General features: G+C 35.9%; 1 protein-coding gene across 2 annotated transcripts in view; it reads left to right on the top strand.

Annotated features, from left to right (window-relative positions):
• LAMA2 (laminin subunit alpha 2) overlaps window positions 1-21,710 on the top strand; it is a 606,210-nt gene that overhangs the window by 404,179 nt on the left and 180,321 nt on the right. For both annotated transcript variants that reach the window (XM_053222255.1, XM_053222254.1), the window contains exons 30-32: window positions 998-1,115; window positions 8,455-8,589; window positions 20,265-20,389. In XM_053222255.1, coding sequence (XP_053078230.1) covers window positions 998-1,115; window positions 8,455-8,589; window positions 20,265-20,389 — 378 coding nt within the window. The remainder of the gene's footprint in view (window positions 1-997; window positions 1,116-8,454; window positions 8,590-20,264; window positions 20,390-21,710) is intronic.

Here is a 21,710-nt window from a genome sequence, read left to right as displayed (position 1 = left end):
AAAAGTTTATTTGCAGAACATTTCATGTTACCAGTTAGTCAGTCATGAAATAGTCTGAGTTTATGGACTGCATATATTTTTAATGCATAATTTCAAATTAATGTAAAGGGTATCGACATTTTTACTAGGAATACTGTTTTCAATTATAAGGACCTTTCTACCAATAGGAAAGGTGAGTTAAGATACTTGAAGGATTTATTTAATAAAATTAACAAAATAACTAATTTGAAAGGTACTTTATCTCAGAAAGAGATCAGCGTTTAATTAGAGTATGCTCAATCGTTGTTTTCTAGATGGTTTTCTAAAGTTCTTGAAAGGACATTCAGAGACTCAAGAGGAAGAAATCGGGCTAGTTGTAAATTAAAAGCAATTTCACTAGTGACTACGGGAGATATTCTAATGGAGAATGACCTTGGTTTGTCTGTTTGAAGGAATATAAATGTCTAATTAATTGGCCATGTCTACCTGAAGCCACTCACATTTTAAAATGTGGAGAAAAAATCTTCATAATAACTTCTCAACAGGACATCAGACATCTAATTTACTAAACTCCTTATGATTTATGTGAATATTTTACTAATGTGTAATCTCAGCCTTTGAGGAAGCAAAGATACAGGAATAAGTCGAATTTAGGCAGCGTTCAAACAATAGGACAGGGTCGCCTGCATGGCTCAGCTGATTAAGTGCCCTACTCTTGATTTCAGCTGAGGTCATGATCTCACAGTTCAAGGGTTCAAGCCCCGCATCGGGCTCCGTGCTGACGGTGCAGAGCCTGCTTGGGATTCTGTGTCCATCTCTCTCTTCTCCTCTCCTGCTCACTCTCTATCCCTCTCTCTCAAAAAAAATAAACATTTAAATTTTTTTAAAAAAATAAATAAAACAATAGGACAAGCTCAAGGTTATTGACAAAAACCTGAGAAGACTGTAGGATTGGGTGTTTGCTAGGTGAGTTTAATGTACTGCTGTGGTGATCCAAGCACACACTCGCTGTTTCTAGGATTTCTGAAATCTCGATGGAGGTAGCTGAACAAGGAAGCATAACAGCGGTGACTCCTCCAGCTCGTTTGATAGAAAGATGTGATTGTCCCCCAGGCTATTCCGGTTTGTCCTGTGAGGTAAGCTGGCTCCCACTAACCTGCATTAGCTCAACTCACTTAACCAGCCAAATGGAAATACTTCCAGAACTGTCTTTGCTGCAGTCAGGTTTACTTCTTCATGCATACCCGTAAACTATTTTTTTTTTATTTCCACTCACAGCGTGAGACACGGTAAGATCAGGGTGGTGTTATTGTTACGTACAAACAGGAATCACATGTGGAGGGAAATATTTGATGAAAATTAAGATTTGTAAAACTACGGAATAGTCAGGAAACAAGAATGTTTTCATAAGGCATATTTAGTATATCTGATCTATTTTCTTGGCATCTCTTCTACATGGCTAAAGACATTTTTTAAGCTGCAGTGATTATGAGGCAGGATTATGTTGGGCTTGGAAAAACTGTTTTTATGTAGAACGTGACAAAACTTATGCAATTAATAGCAGACTGTTCCCTTTCACATAGGCTTCTCAGTAGGACATATACTGTTCCAATAGTGACACTATCATTCAGTCATTATATTTCTAAAATTGCCTATTTTACTCTCTGGGATTTTCCTTTGATTATCTTTAGAGTTGGCCTATTTTCTAGATCTTTATCCTCTGGAAGTCTATTTCATTTTTGTGAATATTAAATATTAATAGGAAGAGTATAATGTGGGAAGAGGTGGAATGGATGAGAAACTGGCCTGGGTTTGAATCTCGACGTCACCATATACTTGGACTGAGACCTTGCACCATTTACTAGTCCCCTTTAATCTTCGCCTGGTAAATCCCTAAGCCCCTCACTAACTGCCTCCACACTCACCCCCTCCTGCCTCCCACAGTGCAACCAGCGAAAGCTGGCATGAGAGGGCTCTTCCAGACCTGCTTCGGCCCTACAGCCCACATTCCCTCCTGGGGAGGGAGGCAGATTGGTTGGTCCCCACAGCGTACCTCGTTGGATATTTTTAATAGCTGAGCCTCCTATGAAGGTGAAATGAGCTAAGAACCTAAAGTATTTCTTACACTACCTGGCAGTAGTCAACGTGGGTTGATGCTAATAGTATTATTATGGAATAATTCAATGTATGTCCACATACTGGTTTCTTTGAAAAAACTTCATGCATCTTTTGTAAATAGGATTTGAGAAATCCTAAAGCAGGTGATGGCACCAGGTCAAAACTAAAGTAACTTAAAAATAATGAATATAAATATCTTGAGATGTAGCCTATTATAATGAAAAGGGGTTTGGTCTCAGTGAAGCCTCCCTAGTTTCACCACTTGGACAGGGCATTTGCTTGCCTGTTGCTGGACCTGAGGATTTTTACCTATAGAATTATCATGAGGATTGATTTAAATGAAAATATGCGTGTGAAAGCCCTATTGTAAACTGCAGTGTCATTCAACTTAATTACCATTATATAAATTCCACATCGTTCAGAGAAGAATTTCATAAGAATAACTGCAAATAGGGGCGCCTGGGTGGCGCAGTCGGTTAAGCGTCCGACTTCAGCCAGGTCACGATCTCACAGTCCGTGAGTTCGAGCCCCACATCAGGCTCTGGGCTGATGGCTCCGAGCCTGGAGCCTGTTTCCGATTCTGTGTCTCCCTCTCTCTCTGCCCCTCCCCCGTTCATGCTCTGTCTCTCTCTGTCCCAAAAATAAATAAACGTTGAAAAAATAAATAAATAAAAATTTAAAAAAAAAGAATAACTGCAAATATCTGTGAAACATCCTTAGAATAATAGCTTTGTGATCATTTTGAAAGACAATAGTCATATGAATGTGTCTATTTTGATCATAAATAATCAAATAATCCACCTCATTATTAAATCATAACTCCTACATAGACATATATGCACTTGTACACATCAGTAAGTATATGTATTGTACTTATATGCACAACCAACCAAAATACACATATGCACACACAGTGTAGATGTGAACAATGAGACAGTGAATGTGGCACATATAAAACATGCTACCTTTCCAATGAGCATAAAAGATTCAAAGATACAAGACAGAAAGAACTTGAGACTTTTCTAGAATTTTGTCCCAAGAAATGTTTGATTGTAACATTACTATGTGACTTTGGTCAATTCTTTAATTCCTATAGGAGTTGTTACATAGTTATCCAATCTATAAAAGAACACATTGGGTTTTGAAGTTGTAGAATTCTCTGATTCTGCAATATGATTTTGCTATAAAAAGTATGGAGCAAGTAGGCAAGATTGACCTTTACTTGTCCTGAAGAGAAAGCTACTACAGCTTTATTTTTTCTGCATTTATTTAAAATAAAACATTATTTTAAACCTTCCACTCCAGATTTTAAATGTTAAAAATTCTTCTTCTTGGGGCACCTGGGTGGCTCAGTCGGTTAAGCGTCCGACTTCAGCTCAGGTCATGATCTCACAGTTTGTGAGTTCAAGGCCCACATCGGGCTCTGTGTTGACAGCTCAGAGCCTGGAGCCTGTTTCGGATTCTGTGTCTCCCTCTCTCTCTGACCCTCCCCCATTCATGCTCTGTCTCTCCCTGTCTCAAAAATAAATAATCATTACAAAAAAATTAAAAAAAAATTCTTCTTGTTATTGGTAGGCTTTTTAAATAGCATATTCTAAAACATACTTTCCCATTAATCTTAGCAATTTTCCATCATTATATGAAAATATTTATTAGCACAAATAAGGAAAATGATAAATGAAAAAGATTAAGAAAACTAGGAACACATACAAACTAGCATCTTCGTTGGGCTTCGTTGGGCTTCGTTGGCCTATGTCCTGTGAATTTCACTTAAGCTCCCATTTACAGACAATAATTACAGTAATACCTTAGTATTGAGATTATGGGGATAAAGGCCTATCTCTCATAATAAGGTGCCCGAGGTGTTCTCCACATCCCATTGCCTCTAATCCATTATACATCTTATTTATAATTCATCTTGATTCTAAAGTGTAATTACCCAAGCATAAAATCTAATCATCAAAGCAAGAGCTAAGGACAGTTTTGAAATAATACTTCCCATTCCAGTAACATATGCTTTGGGTCATGAATACACAAAGCAATTCCTTTACAATATTTTTGCCAAATGTATGGTATTCTAGAGACATTTGCATTTACAAGCTATTCATTTCATGTTTTTACCCAAAATGTGGTTGCAAATAAATAAAATTAAGTGTTAGTTACTGCTGAAAATATAGCCAATTGCGAAGACACTTCGCCTTTATCTGTTACTTGTAGTCTTATGATGCTACAGCCCTGTTCATTGAAAATGTTAGTTCTAGACATACCTACTTTGTACAATTTATGATTTGAAGTAAAAGACCAGATTACCTTTAGAAGTGAAGACCCAATTTCCTTACCACATTTGTTGATGTGACAGCTATTGGCTTTACTATCTTTATTGAAGCTGTTTCTCACCATTGTCTCAGTTAATATTATTGCCCAACTGACCAAAACAAACCTAAACTCAGGTTAGGTTATATGCAGAAATGGAAAATAGTCAGCATTGAGTATGTGGTTCTCTGCAAGAAGACCATGGTAATCAAATATTTGCAGATGATCTCTGGATCATATGTTGTTCATTTCAGCATCTATCTCCTCACTCTCATGGTAAAATAAGGCTTCCGGCTCACAGTTGAATGGCTGGTGTCCACTGAGTCACCATTCAGAAGTTGTTACTTTGGCTACTAAAAATAATTTTTTAAATCCCCCCAAAATATATACCTATTATCAACTCACAAAACTCAAGACAAAATAGTGAAAATAGACTTTTCTTCTTCCATACGCCCATCTCTTGGGATGCCCTGCACCACTTTTGTTGTATGTGGAAGATCCAAAGACTGTTTTCATGTGCATACAATTATTGAGGAATATGGTATGGGTAAGTGGTATACACTGATATTCTGTGATCCGATGCGGTGTAGAACAATTACTGTTGTTTTTATTTTTAGTCTGTCTTCAATGACTATGTTTAACAAATTATCTGGAATAAAGGCATCTATGTTGATATAGTATATGTCAAGCACGAAACATACCTCATCTTATTTAATCCTCCCGACAACCTTATAAAAGAAAAAAAAAAAAACTTACCATTTGCTGGATGGATCCTGTACAGTACCAAGCACATTTCCTGGTATACTTACATCAACATTGAGTATATATTGTGATCCCCATTTTGTGGATGGGAAAATGGAAGCCCAGCCCAGAATCACACAGCTAGAAAGCAGCAAAACTGTGATTTGAGCCTGGATAAGTCTGTTTCAAAAAACCTAGATGCACTTGCATACTCAACTAGGATGTTATCCAGATCCTTACGTTTGAGGTGAGGAAACTGCAACCACAGTGTTCAAAACCTGCGTGAAATTATATGTAGTAAGCGGTGAACAAGAATTAAACTAAGGACTGCCTGGTTGCAAAACCCATCTAAGACAGAAGATAGTGTTTCCACTGGCAACAGCACAAGTGTCTGTTTTTCTTGTTAAAGTCTGAGGAGAGAGATGGCGATGTTGTGTAACCCTGCACCTGGAGATTCTCTGTTCTCTTTGTCTTCATTTCCTTGTTTCCTTCCTCCCACGTTTTTGTGCAAATGTGATTCATACATTTTGATGAGATGCCATATTATAAAAATAAAAATGGAAGGACAGCAGAAGATGATTGAGCTATGAATAATTTTTGTATATGGAAAGAAGGCTTTGGAAAAGTTTGAGTTAGAAAGAAGGAGGTACTATTAGGACAGTGTTTACTTATTTGCTTTTTTTAAATACTCCATTTTGTTTCAGAAACGATTTTAGACAGGACTTGAAAAAGTAGCTATTATCTTTCCTCTTTTATTCCGACTCAAGCATAATCATTCTCATGAATTTTACCCCCGTTCACTGAGAAGAGAAAATATCTGATATGGAAAAACTCCCTCAAAAATATCAAAAAGTGGAAAGAATAAATACAAAAAAATATCCAAGAAAGGAGGGGACTATGATGGAATAAATAACATCCAGTTCCTTGAAAAAGTGTTCTAAGTTTCTAACTCTTGCATAGTCTCTTTTGCTTTGCTATCTCTTAGAAATTCAATCTGTCAGGACATAAAATTTGTCTCAAGTGTTAGCACTGAAAGAAAAATCAGAAATCATCTGAGTTAATACACCTGCTCATTTGTGGGAGGGGGAAAGCATGTCTCAGTGACACCAGGCGACTTGCCTGTATTCCTCAGACAAAACTATCGTGTAAAATTAAGGCTTTCATAGTCATCTGTGCCACAGTGCCAGAGTCTGAACGCCTTTAAAAGGCAAACATTAGCAGCAGAGAATGACGATCACATCAATGATTCTCAATTCTGGCTGCTTATTAGACCCAGTTCGGAGTTTTAAACCCTGGCCCTACTCTCCACCAATTAAATTAAATAAGAATTTCTGGAGGTGGAGCCAGGTGTCAGTATATAAAACTCCTCAGATGATTCTATGTGCAGCCAGGATTGGAAACCACAAAGATCGGCCTAGAAGGTTCAACACAGAGCTCCACTTGGAGCTCAGGCTCAAACTCCTACTATGGGTGGTTTTCCTTTTTGTCCTGCTATGTTTCCTGGGAAGAGCCATAGTAACAGGAGAAACTAGGTGTGTGTTATGGTAAACTTCACCTGTGGTGCTCACCTTCAGCTTTCAGTTTATACCACTGAATTTCATATAATTCCTCAATGAAAACTCCTGTTTCTGAATTTTATTCTTCCTCTGAGATTTATTTTAAACTTTTCTTTGAGGTCTAAAGTGGAGCTAGGAGATCTTAATTTGTGTGATTTTCACACTGACACACACACCACTTACACCCTAAGCAAATACACCAGTAAAATAACAATAATTATATAGGTGTCCAAGGGTGAAATTCATGTAAAGAAAATCCAGTTTTATTCTATAGTCCACATATGAAAGAATTGGAACAACTCCTGCTGTGAAATATTTTTCAATACACCTTGACTTGTTTCTTCAGTTTCTTAAATGAATTACTCAGCCATAATTCCTAGACTTTATTTGGTAACAATGGCAATATGAACCTTGATTTTAAATAATATGAATAAAGACAATGCATTATATTTAAATTTTAAAATGTAATATGTATTAAAATATATTATTAAGTCCACCACAAGACAAACGAGACTCAAAATATTTTGAATACTGTTCCCAATTTTCTTTACTGGATTGCTCGAAGCTGGGACATTATTTAATCTTCTTGGAATTTCTTATAGGCTGGGATAAAAGCAAAGAGACTCTTAATTAAATGCTTAATGGAGGTACTTTTGCTGTATCCAAATCAAAGTAAGCAAGGAGAGTGCTGACTATTGATCTTTTTCTTTTTCCAAGGAAGCTTTTTGTATATTCCACTCTGGATGACCTAGTCCAGAACCAAAAGAATGCAGAGGCATTAGAGAATCCTTCATGCATATTTTTTCCTGCTTATTCAGCAATCATTTTTCTTTCATCAATGGGAACAAGATATCCTGTGACGAAAAAAATCATACATAGCCAAAGTGGTAAAACAGTCCCTTTATAACCTTCGCTGTGATCTGAAAAACCAACTCTTACCTTTTACTCCTAAATCAAACAACATCTGATAAATGCAGTAACTTTGCATACCAAAAAGACTGAGTCTGGAACACAAGACTATTCTCATTACCTCTTCAGAGCTGTGGGCTTCCTTCCAGAAAGCCAGAGATGTTTTTGAGACATTTGCATAATAAACCCGAATGAAGATAGAAGTCTTGATTTTGCATATGTCAGCTTTGCTAGCAGTTTTCTGTTTGCTCTCAGATTTTTATTGCAAAATGAAAAAAAAAATGGATCAGGGAAAGATAAATTTTATTGGTGGCCTAATATTCCCAAGACAGGAGAATTTTGAATTTCTTGCTTTTATCGTCTTTAAATTGTATCGATATAAATAATGCAACCATGACACTTTTCTATTTAATATTTCCCTGAGTCTCATTGGACATTTGCTAGTTATCCATCAGGCACAGCAGAAGCAGATTTTAGGTTGTCAAAGACATTGGAATTCTCTCTCTAGTCCAAATGACAATTTTATTTAAAAATAAACCTATTTTTCAAAAAAAAAATAAAAAACAAAAAATAACTACTTGAAGTTGTTTCAGACTGAGTGGTATATGCAAATGACAGCTTTCCTTTCCAAGGTCTGATGTCTCGGATGCTCCCGGTACACTTGAAGGACCACACAAAAGTACACATTAGGAATCAAAACTGGCACTTGTGTTTATAAGTGATGTTGCCTTTAATGCAGGGAGGGGAAAAGTAGTCCTTTTTAACCACTGAAGAACCCAAGTATTGCTAAATGAAGATTTATAACTTGGCTGCCCTAATTGGTTTCCTTTTCTTTCAGACATGCATGCCAGGATTTTATCGACTACGGTCTGAGCCAGGCAGCCACACTCCTAGACCAACCCTGGGTACCTGCGTTCCATGTCAGTGTAATGGACACAGCAGCCTATGTGACCCTGAAACTTCTATATGCCAGGTATTTACCTGAGCCTTCCGTGAAGAAGGCCCATGTGCTCATTTATCTTTACACATGCTCAGATACCATTGTGCAGAGGCGAGAGAAATTGCAGGGAACTTAATTGTGTATGTGTGTGAAATAAAACATGCAGGAAAAAAAGAACATTTACCCATATTATGCATTTTTTAAAGTAATTAAAATTGATAATTGGAAAAGCCACTGCTCTTGTCGAGAAATAAAATATCAACAGCATTTTAGAAGAACACCTGGAAGCACTACTATTTATTTAAAAATACACGAGGACTTTTTTTCTGATTACACCCGCAAATAAACTTATTAAAATTTGGAAATGATAAAAAAATATTTTAAAAAGGTAAAAATCATCTAAGATTTAACATAAACATTTAAATTTTTAGGTATTTTCTACCATTTTTATGCATGCATTTACAAATAAGATTTATATAATACCATGTGTGCCATTTTATGTTCTGCTTTTTAAATGTAGCTATTTTGAGCATGTTGTGTTGCTGGATGTTCCTTGAAATCTTTAGTCTTGATTGGATATCCCATAATTTAACCATTTTCCTTAGAATTCCAGCTGCTTGTTGTTGTTGCTGTTGTTATTGCTGTTGTTGTTGCTGTTGTCCTGTTCATGCTAACACCCTGCTCTCTACCATTGCCATCCACCTTGGAACAATCAGGACTCAAGAAATTCAAGTTTGCCATGTCACCACTTAGAGTTCCCCAGACTCTAATCCTCACACAGCTCTGGACATCAGATTTGCTAAACCCATTTCTCACTTCTCATCTTTGGAAACCCCTTCAGTGAGCCTTCTGGAACTCAAGATCGGAACTCAGCAAAATCCCCCACATATTCTCCCTGTTCACTTAGTATTCTCTTCATTTAGCTCTCTCTGACATACTGCTCCTCCCACAGCGCCCCCAAGGAGTAACTATCATTTTCTCTCACGCTTTTCATTTGCCTGAGCATGAAGGTAGGCAGGGGTCCTTGCTCCTCATGGCCACTTTCATATCATCCTCCTTTCTCCCTCATAACAACACCCAGCTATGAATCTCATGCCCCCATCTATTTGCCCACTACACCTGCTCGTTGATGTTCTCTATGAATCCTCAGGTCACCCACCTCCTTCCTTGAAGATTTTTCCTCTGTATCATTGTTCTACCATTATTCCTAATAATTCTTGGTGATTTTAATGTCCATGAAATTACCTTTTCCATACCCTTAACTACGTTTCTTGTTCTTACTCCATGGTGCTATTCTAGAACTTGTCATTAGGAGTAACTGCAGTGACTCCACAGTCTCAAGGTCAACTATACTCTTTTTGACTACCATCTCTTTACTCTCCAGTTCACTTTTTAATACATCATCTTCAACCTTTTTAGTCTCACCATTGATGCTCACACCTATTCATTGTTCCTTACCTCTTTCATGCCCTCACTTTCTCAACCAGCTTAATATTCAACATTCCATTGGTATCACTGCTTTGTAATGTTCATTTCTCTTGCTGCTCCTTTACTTATTTTCACTCCATGAATTCTAACACTGGGTAAATTCTACTCCTTCTAAGCTGAATGTGGCTGATGAAAAACAGACAAGTATGCTGTCTAATCTCACCATAAATTCATTATCACTCACTTCAAATGGACCCTTCGTGTTGCTCTGCGGTCATGCCATTTTTCTTTAGTCCATTTCCCTTCCCACATTTCTGGATGCTTATTGCACACCTTCCCCTTCTCTTCAAGCCCTCAGCCCCCTCCCCCAACCCTTTTCCAGCCTCACTCTTAGTTGATAGTCATGCTCCTTATTATTTCATTGAGAGATTAGAAGCAGTCAGAAGAGAACTAACATGATCTTCCACTACCATTTGCACCCACTTTTTCTGCATCTGTGTGCAATTATCTGAGTCTTCCATCATTTTGGATGAACTTTTCTTATTTCTAGAAAAGACCAAGTCTGCACTTATGCTTTAAATCCCAGCCTTTTTTTTTAAAGCTTATTTATTTATTCTGAGAGAGAGAGAGTATGAGTGGAGGAGGGGGAGAGAGAGAGAGGGAGAAAGAGAATCCCAAGCAGACTCCACACTATCAGCCCAGAGCCTGATGTGGGCATTGAACTCACAAACCGTGAGATCATGACCTGAGCCGAAATCAAGAGTTGGTTGCGTAACAGGCTGAGCCACCAAGGTTCCCCTGATCCCAGCCCTTTCTCCTGCTCGAGGGCATTACTCCACCCATCCCTGTTTCGACCTCCCTCTTGTATCATCACTTTTTGGTTCTTCTTCTCTCTTCCAAATAATAATAATAATAATAACAAAAATAAAAATAAAAACAAATTCTCTTGCCTTCACTTTCCCTCTTGACTTCTACCACTTCATTCCTCTCCTATACACTGAAGAGCTATTTATACTCTCTCCACAATTTCTCTCCCACCATTCTCTCTTGAATTACTAAAATCAGGCTTTTACCTCTACCAGCATACTGAACCCTGCGACTAGTGTTCATCCATCAGTCTTCATCTTTCTTGATTGCTCAGCAGCATTTGCTACTCTGAGTTATCCATTCATCTTAAAAGTTTTTGTTCAGTTTGCTTCCTTGGACATGCTGTTCCAGGGATTTCCAACCTGGGTGACCACACCTTCTGTCTTCTTGGCTATGTTTAGCTCCTTACCTGAGATCTACACACTGGGGTTCCCATAGTCCTTGGAACAGTTTGCTTCTCTAACTACACTCATTCTCCTGGTGATCTTATGCAGGCACATGTCTTTCAATACCTACACTGAGACACTATGATATTTACCATTGTTTCTATGATTCAATTTGAGATCCAACTCTAATATTTCTAGAACTTATTGTGGTATGAGGAGGTATCTTTCTCCAAATATATATTACTTTAAAGAAACATTTATTTATTAACATTTCCTTTTCTCTTTGATAAAGTATGGTGTCCGAATACATATAAATTTGTTTTATCCATATTAAGATATGTTTGAAGGATCATCTATTCTGTTCTCTTTATCTTCTAGTTCTTATTACAGTATTCTGACTACCTTTATTTTATATTAAGTTATGGTACCTGGCAAAGCAAGGCCCTTTTTTTTCTTCTTCTTTTCTATTTTCTTGACTGCATGTAATTATATATTCTTCCAAAGGACAGAATTTGATTCACAATTTCAATCTCTTCACCAAAAAACATTATTGGAATTTTTATTGGAATGGTATTAAATCTATGTGTAAAGAATTGCTGTCTTTACACTATTTAATTAGCTTCCCTCAACCCAGGAAAATAATACTCTTCTCTATTCAAAACATTTTGTGTCTCACAGTAAACTGTTTTTGTTATTATCTGTATAGGTTGTGCATTTCTCATATTAAACTTATTTCTATGTATCCTACACTTTTACTTCAATGGTGAACATTACATTTTTTTCTGTTTCAGTGTATTTCCTAATTTCTTGTTACTGATAAACATTAACAGAATAGAGTTTTTACGTGTGTTTGATATCCAACCACTATTTTTTAGTTCTAGAAGTTTCTCAGTTGCTTCTTTCAATTATTTTTATATTTATAATATTATTTGCAAATAATTATAATTGTGATTATTCTTGCCAGAAGCTGTATCTAGTATAATAATTTTATGTTTTTGCATTAAGTCTTCTAAAAATGTTAAATACAAGGATAGTCAGCTTCCTATCTTACTCCTAATTTTAATGTTAGTGTCTCAAGTCTTTGACCCCAAAGTATGACGCTGGTGGTTAGCTTAGGATAAATATTCTTTACCATGTTGAGAAAACTTCTTTTCATTCCTGGCCTCTTAAAGATATCTTCTTTTAGTCAAGACAGGATATTAAAATTGGTCATATGCTTATTTGTGAGGAGTGAAGTAAAGGTAGAGATACATTTAAGATATAAGAATATATTTCTTTTTACCTTGAACTGAATGATGAACATTTTTATTGACTAGATGAATAACTGAATAATATTAACCATCCTTGAATTCCTGATATAATTACTATTTGTTCAGTCTGGTACTCTTTCACCAATCTGCTGGCCTGTAAAATTCAATAAATAATTTCAGGAGAGGGGATTAATTTATACATTCTTCAGTGAGAATTAAATGCATTTTTCTTTCTTATGAAATCTTCACTGGTATTTTTTAGCAAGGCTTTGTTTAATTCATATGATTAATTTAAAAACATTCATAAAGGATACAGTTTAATTTCATTGTTTTAGGATAAAAATTGTCGTCTTTGAATTGTCCTCTTTTGAGTAATTGACTATTATAGCTTTTTTGTGCCACAAGTCTATTTTTTGAGATATCCCCAGATGAAGTGAAAAATAAATACATGTGCACATCAAATATGCACAGCTAGTGTTAGTTACTATACTCTAAATTTTTATATTTTCCTCAGGGAACATACAACTTTTGAATTTAGGAAACTTTGTTCATTTTTGAAATAGCCCCAGGAGGCAAATAGGAAATACCTATTATTACCCTGATGGTGTGACTGAGGAAACTTGAAGCATACTGATTTCTTTTCTGTGTGGATCTCAATTTAATATCCGCTCCATTACACAGAGCAATGCCCTCTACTTGGGTAGAGCGGTCATAAGCATGACTCTGGGGTCCGACTGCTTTGATTCCAATCCTGGCTTCATCGCTTGTAGGCTATGGAAGCCCAGTCATTTTATCTCATGCTAACAGGGTCTTAGTCTCCTCATTTACAAAATGAAGATAATAGTAGTACCTACTCATAGCGCTTTTGTAAGGGTTCGATGAAATACATTATAAAGGGTTTAGAACACTACTTACTTAGTACATGATAAGCTCCATAGAAGTGATAGCGATGATGATGTTGATAAAGGTAATAATTACCATACATGTTATCCACTGTTTAGAGTCTAAGAATCAATGAGATGATAATTAATCAAAACATGTAAACATCATTATCTCTAGCACTATGCTAGATTTCCTCACTTTTATTTTCTTTATATCTTTCTTTAAAAAAGAACAAAACCACTATAGAAAGCTTTACAGTCTAAGCATTTCAACTTTTAATAAAACCCACATCACTTTGCAACTATTCTCTTCATAATTCCTAATGATACTTACCAGAAAGCTGTTGCTTTAATTTAGACATTAATATATCCTACACAGAGACATGTTGCTACCAATAGCTCAGTGACTATTGTCCCTTAATGAAAATTTTCTTCAAAATGGAAGGACAAAACCTATATGATATTGAGCCCCAAGCCCAGGGGGAAGAGGAGGTGAGTGAACAAACACTAATCAGTACACGCACCTACACCCACAGACACTCTTAAGTAGGTAAGTAGATAGGTAGGTAGGTTGATAGATAGAGTTGGAAGATAGATAGATAGATAGATAGATAGATAGATAGATAGATAGATAGATGATAGAAAGATAAATGACAGAGTTTTCAACTTTATATAACACACACATCACTATCTATATCTTTACCTGTATCTATATGTATATCTATCTATACATTTTTATATCATCACTACACCCTACCCCCAGTCAGTATTACTTTTCCATTTTTTTTTAAAGGGAATAGTGAATTCTCAGCTAGCTCAAATAAATTTTTCAACACCAAATAATTTGTGGAAATATTATTTTCACTCTATCACTATTCTTATTTTAAAATGAAAAGAAAAAACAGAAATCTCCGTTATTGATCTGCTTCGTTGTCTGAAACCACCAGAATCTGTGATTAACCAATTAACCTTATATTTTGTAAACAGACTCATACCACAAATCTACTGCATTTAAGGTGTTTTGTAAACCTTATTTTATTGAATTTATCCAACAATATTACCAAAGTAGAATTGTTAGCATTTTTTTTACAACTCTAAATTAACACTTAGAAAATTTAAGTAACCTACAGAGCATTGGATAAAATGTATTAGAATCAGTTTCCAAATATACTACAAAATGCTACCTACAGACAGAGAGAGTAAACACACTGTTATCTGATTAAATGAGTTTCATTTTGAAGGCCCAGGTGAATTATAAGCTAGAATACTGATAGAATCTGCGGATATGTTTAAAACCATGTATGAAAAATATTTGCAAAATCATAAAAATATGAAATTTGCCATAGTATGGAAAGCAGTGAATTGTCACTCCTGGTTTGTAAAGGAAAGTAAAATGTATCAAACATTGATTTTGATCTCCAGTAAAACTTAAGGATTTCTTACTTAACTGTCAAGTATAGAAAAAATAAACAGTGCTCATTAGAAATCAGTATAATTTCACTCAAAATAAAACATATCAGAATAGCTGCTATGGTTACTATATGTATAATATCTGAGACCTTTCCTGAATACCATTACAATATCAAATTTATCAGAAAGTGTGATACATCATATCTGAAAATCAGCAAAAATAATGACAGTACCATATATCCAACCTTAAAGACTGGTCTCGTCTCTGTAGATAGATTTTTTTCGCATTTATTCTTACAGTAAGCTTATGAGGTAGATAGAATTGTTTCTCCTTTTAAAGTTGATGAACTAATGCTGACAGAAATTAAATACTTTGATTAAATCATAAGCCAGTAAAGGCTAGTTCTATGATCCCAACTGTAGTTTGTTTAAATAGGCATTTGACAGAATGTTTCATGATGTTTTTACAAACAAACTTGAAAATATAGGCTCGATGGTAATCAGTTAACAAGTTTTATGGGTGTGGTTGCTGAACTGTGTGCTGCTATAGGTTCTCGGTTCATGCGTCCAATGATGAGATCTAGGCTTTCCCCCCGTCCTGTTTGAAATTGTTATCAGTGATCCAGATGAGATCTATCAAATAGATGACATAAAGCTGGAAGTGTTATGTAATGTATCAGATGGTGGTCAAGAAGCTAAAAGAGCTTGACATGTGGAAGTATGAGTGACAATTAACAAGATGAAATTAATATAAAAGATTTTGAACTTAGACTCATTTCTTTTTTCATTCTTGTGGCATTTGATAAACATTCCAATGTGAAGGTATTGTGGTAGGTGATGAAAAGATATCAAGGTGGGGAGTGCATGGATGGGCCTTGCCCTCTAGGAGCTTATATTCTAGTGTTTAAGAGCAGAGGAAATGACACAGCACAGCAATGCCTATGAAATAGGGCAACACATAATATCACTCTTGAGACTATAATTAACCTCTTATTAGCCATCTAAAATATAGAAAATTTTCCTAAAGATTGATTTCTATACAAGAGAAAAAATTATGTCCACTGTTTCAAAGCAGACAGAAGAGTCATATGAAATGTCTATGTCGAAAAGTTTCAAAAACAGCATCATGATTTATGTGTTGTTTTTGTGGACATAACTAGAACATTTGATTTTGTTAACCAAGTTTAGTATGTCAGCAACCCTGTGAAGGATTGACTGTCCAGAGAGGGTAAAGATATTTTCTTGATCTGTATATAGAGTTGTAGGTATAATAGCAGCAACTATATTTTTGAATCTCTGTATTTCTAACAATGATCAACATTATCTGTGTTTTGAGCCAATTATTAATGTTATATTAGGTTACATAAAATAATTCAGTATGTAGTCAGTTTATTTTTACAAAAGCAAAGCGTGGATAATTGTTCAAGATCCTATGTATTTTGTGGCACATGTTTATTTCAACAACTGTAAAATATGTTCTTAAAACATTCCCCCAGTTAATTCTTATTTACCATTTGACACCTTGCTGAATGATTTAGACTGTAATTCATAGATAATTATTTTATCTTCAAACCATTTTCTCTTTCTGTGCTGCTCTTAAAAATGGAATGGATATTTTATTGTTAAATTACTGGTTTCTTTGAATGGCTGAATAGAAGACGATCATGGTAGTTTTACAACAAATCCTAATACAAAATATGCGACAAAGCATCTAGCTCTGCTAACCACATTTCTATGAAGTCATTAGGCTTGAAACTTGGCCTTTTTCATCAAGGAGACTGGTCAGTTTCATCTATACTTCCTATAATGTGCATTCATTCATTCAGTCATTCAAAATAGTCATCAAATGTCTACCATGTTTTAATCATTATGTTGAACTAGAAGGAGCAGTCAGCCCTGACTTCAGACATAAGGGAATGTTTATCAGAGAAAGCAACATTTAAAATGAGAGCTGAAATGAATGGTTGCTAGCCAGGTGAGAAGATGGAAAAGCATTCCCTAACAAGGGATTTGCATATAAGAAGTCCCAAAGGAAAGAGCATGGCATAATTTGAGAATTTCAGATGGTCCTAAATGATTTTAGCATAGCATACAAAGGTTGCAGTGGCTGGAGGTAGGGCTGGAGGTAAACAGATGATAAAGGTCTTTCTTGCCATGATAGAGAGTTTTAAATTCATCCTGAGGATAATGGAGAACTAACACAGGCTTTCCAGCAAGAGAATGGCATGGATTGATAAATTCTGTAGGATGACCACTCTGATTGCAGTGTGGGGAAATCACTGGGTAAACAAATTTAGAAGCAGTATGTTTAGCTAAATTCTGTCCTAGTAAACCAGGTAAAAGATGAGAGCAGCCAAATAAAAATAGTAGCAACAAGGAAGTAAAGAAGCAGAGAGTAATAGAATCATGGAACATGATGATCAAACAGGCTCTCTGGAATGAGAGAGGCCTCTAGATTCCTGGCCTGGGTAATTAAGCAGATGATAGTGACTCCAGATGAAATGGGCAATTAGCCCGTTTACAGAGAGATGAGCTTAATTTTTGACATTCAAATTGAAGGTTCTTTTGTGTTATGTAATAAGATCTATCCAGGGAACATTGGAAATGTAAACCCAAAATTCATTAAAGATATCTTTCTAGGCTGAATATATACGATGTAAAGGTTTTGGCAAAGAGATGATAACTAAAGTCATAGTAATGGATGAAATCACCAAGGTAGAATGTGTAGGGAAAAGAAGACAAAAGAGAGATGAGAATCTTTAGAATCAAGGACCAATCTTATTAAACAGAAAGGGAAAAAAAAGTCCATGAAACAGTAGCAGTAGAGTTAGGAGAAAAACCAGCAGACTAGACCATTAAAGAAACCATAGAAAGAGAATAGTTCACAGAGTGGCCAGAAATATTAGCTGCTGCAGAAAATTCATGTATCATGAGGACCTATTATTGTCAGTAAATTTTGATTTATCAAAAAAAATCTTATGAGTGAGCCTGGAGTTACAATAATCAAAAATTTTTTTTTAATCAGGGAGAGTTAAAGAGGATAAGGAAATAGAAATCAGGAATGGAAACAATGCTTTTAAAATGTATAGGGGTGCCTGGGTGGCTCAGTTGGTCAAGCCTCTGACTCTTGGTTTCAGCTCAGGTCATAGTCTCACAATTCATGGGTTTGAGCCCCGCATCAGGCTCTGTGCTGACAGTACGGAGACTGCTTGGGATTCTCTCTCTCCCTCTCTGTCTGTCTCTGTCTCTCTGCCCCTCCCCCACTTGCACTTGCACTCTCTCTCTCTCACTCTCAAAATACATAAATAAACTTTAAATAAATACAATAAAATGCTTATCAGAGATAGTCTCTAGCCTCCAAAGACTAGAGGCCCCAGAGATATTTTTGAGCTAGGAAAGTCTTGGAACAACATCAAATGCTAATGAGAAAAATGAGCAAAAAAGAAAGAAAAAGAAAAAAATGCAGAGGCTGGAAAAAACAGAAGGCCAGGAAAGTAAGAAATCCAGTTTAGGATGACAGTAGCTTTAGACAAAGGACAAAACACTACTTCCCATGGACAGCAATAAATTTTAAAGGGATGGAAAATAGTACAGGACTGATGCCAAGTCTTTCACAGGAAGCTGAGAGAACACTCAAGTGAGTTCTTCCTTTTCTCTGAAAATCTGGAGTTATCTTCTGAGAGGTGGAGAATTAGAGTATTTGAGATTCATATCCTATGATATAAGAAACTGGATCCATTTTACATTGTTATTAAATGCATCTGTAAGTGGCATAATGTGTTTTCAAATGTAACCCCCAGCTGTAACAACCAAAACAAACAATGGCCTAAAATTCATCATGGTGACATTGTGATTTCACCCTAGGGAATAGCAGAAACTCTGAAAAAAAGGGTCTATAGAAGTTCTAAAAAAGTTTTCCATGGCAATGTCTATAGAGGAAGTGACTTCAATTACTGTTTGTTGTAAGTGACCACACATACCATACCAAATATTTTCTGGCCATTAGAAGACACATGAAAAATAAATATGTGCTTCTTGATTGACTGAATAGAGCCAAGAGCCAAGCATATGAGATCTCGGCCAAGTTCAATATGGAGCCCACAGGTGTCTCTGTGACTCCAGCTAAGTTGGTCAGATCAGTTCACTAACATATACAGCTATTACTGACCATTTTTGCTTCTCAGCTTTTCTTTTGATATTGTTTGTAAGACATCATTCTTCTGGTCAAGCTAAAATGCAGCTCCTTATTCCTCCTATTTCCTCCTTTTTTCTCAACTCCCAAAGTCAAATATCACGTTTCCACTAAACAGCATTCAATATTGCATTCCTGCTGCCATGTTTCTTATTTGCCACTTTTAAATTATCTTCCCAAAGTAGAAATAAATTAGTATAGGTTTGGATGTTATTTTACCTTTTTCCCTCACTTGATTTCTCTCAGTGCCTGGGATGTAGCTCTTTCTAAGTCCTTATTGCATGAATGATTGCAGTGAGTGAAATAATTCTACTTTATGAGAATTTTAATTACAAAGCTGCATACTATTCTGAAACTATTCTCATTTCCTTATGGAAATGTCTTAAAGCATATTACTTGAATGCCTCTTATTATGCAAGCATGAAAAAGAAAATATTGACCTGAGATTCCTGGTTTCAGATTGGGTGCTCCAATTTATAAAGAATTATTAACATTTGGCAAGAATTAGATGAATAACATTCTTCGGAGAGTAACTAGGCTGACCTTTTGTCTTTAATTTTTTTTCTATTGTTGCATCTTAAGGCATTTATGCTTTCTACCTTGGTTTAGTTTTAAAAAGTCCACTGACAGGCATGCACCAAGTTCCCAGGATTTTTAGTACTTTTCTAGCACCTTATAGAGAAGACACATAAATGGCCAGATGATATAATAAATTTTAGAAATTTGTGAGGTATGTTCCCCAGATTATAATAAGAGAAAAATTTTTTTCCAGAGATTGATGTAGGAAAAAGAGAGAAGAAATTCTTATTGTCAGTATAGCTACAACAGCCTGATACTAGTTTCTCTTATGAAAGAACGTCTCTAAAATATATATATATTAAGGAGGCACCTGGGTGGCTCAGTCGGTTAAGCGTCCAGCTTCAGCTCTGGTCATGATCTTGAGGTCCGTGAGTTCGAGCCCTGTGTCAGGCTCTGTGCTAACAGCTCAGAGCCTGGAGCCTGCTTTAGATTCTATGTCTCCCTCTCTGTCTTCCCCTCCCCTGTTCATGCTCTGTCTCCCTCTGTCTCTCAAAAATGAATAATGTTAAAAAAATTAAATATATATATATATATATACACACCCACACATATATCAAGAACTCTTTCAATGGTGTGTGTGTGTGTGTGTGTGTGTGTGTGTGTGTGTGTGTGTGTGTTTTCACAAGAGCATATGTATTCATAGGTGGGGAGCTGTATGGTAAATTACATTCTACTCTCATTAAATGAAAAACAAACTTTCCCCTTTCCTTTGCAGAATTGTCAACATCACACTGCTGGTGACTTCTGTGAACGATGTACTCTTGGATATTATGGAATTGTCAGGGGATTGCCAAATGACTGTCAGCAATGTGCTTGCCCTCTGATTTCTTCCAGCAACAAGTAAGATTGAGAAACATTACCAGATTTCCCAATCAGTAGCACTATCTGTGTGGCAAACGGGCTTTCTATGATTTCAATATTTTTCCATGTAGACAAAAATCTCAGTTTAAGATAGAGAATATTTGGGAGGTACCTGGGTGGTTCAGTCGGTTGAGTGTCTAACTTCAGCTCAGGTCATGACCTTATGGTTCGTGAGTTTGAGCCCTGCATCAGGCTCTGTGCTGACAGTTCAGAGCCTGGAGCCTGCTTCAGAATCTGGGTCTCTCTGTCTCTACTCCTCCCCTGCTCATGTGTGTTCTCTCTCTCTCTCTCTCTCTCTCTCTCTCTCTCTCTCTTTCTCAAAAAACTGAATATAACATTAAAAAAATTTTAAAGGAAAAGAATTTTATAAAAACACGACAAAAGTGAGCACATAGTATTCCATGGTTTATTTTTCCATTAAAACCCTATCCCAAGTAAATATTACTTATTAATTAAAATATAAATACTAATACTGACATAAGTTATGTTAATGACATAAATGATATATGTAGACACATGCATAATTTTATACACTTTTATAAGGGTCTTGTATTTGCATGTAGTTCTGCCATAAACTCAGCTATGACGAAGTGTTTCACTGCAGATCATATCCCTTTTGTGACCCCTTCCACTCATTTTATGTGTTTAATTTGCAATTTGCAGAGAAGTATTAAGAAAATAATTGAAAAAAGTAGTTAAAGGAGGGTGACTTATTTTTATACTCCCAGAATCACAGCCCCTTTCTCTTAAGATGGTCTGAGCTTGGTACCATGGAAACATAGCCATAAGGGGAAACAAAAGCTAGAATATTTTATTTCAGTGCTGTCTGCACATTCTGCATTGGTTTATATATTGATGAAAAATCCTTTTTGCAAAGGCTGTCTATATTTTCCGCTAAGTGATTTATAGATTTCAATCTCTACATGGTAGAGCAATGTTTTCTCTAAGAACTTGGCTTTTGAAAAGAATGTATGGCGGTTTGTTTAGAATTAGAATCCTGGGCTCCTTATCTTGACTATAGAAGAACCACAAAGCAATTTAGATAAAGAGAGGATTGCCCCTGTGCTGACTCAGTTTTTTCTTCATCATTGGCTTTATATACATTCTGAAACATTTTCAGGTAAATTGTCTCTCTTCTGCAAGCTCCTCTTTTTTTGTTTAAAAGAATTACAGGTCTTTAGTCAAATGTAAATTTTTAGGTGAGTAGGATATGGATAAGGATAAAACACATTCTTTTTGTTCACCCGAGCACCAATTGGTAGGTGTGTGAAAAATAATATTATTTCTATTTCCCTTTCCC

Source organism: Acinonyx jubatus, chromosome B2 (assembly GCF_027475565.1).
Source record: "Acinonyx jubatus isolate Ajub_Pintada_27869175 chromosome B2, VMU_Ajub_asm_v1.0, whole genome shotgun sequence".
Classification (NCBI taxonomy): Eukaryota; Metazoa; Chordata; class Mammalia; order Carnivora; family Felidae; genus Acinonyx; species Acinonyx jubatus.
The sequence above is the reverse complement of the archived record's forward strand: the minus strand, read 5'-3'. Positions and strand labels throughout refer to the sequence as shown.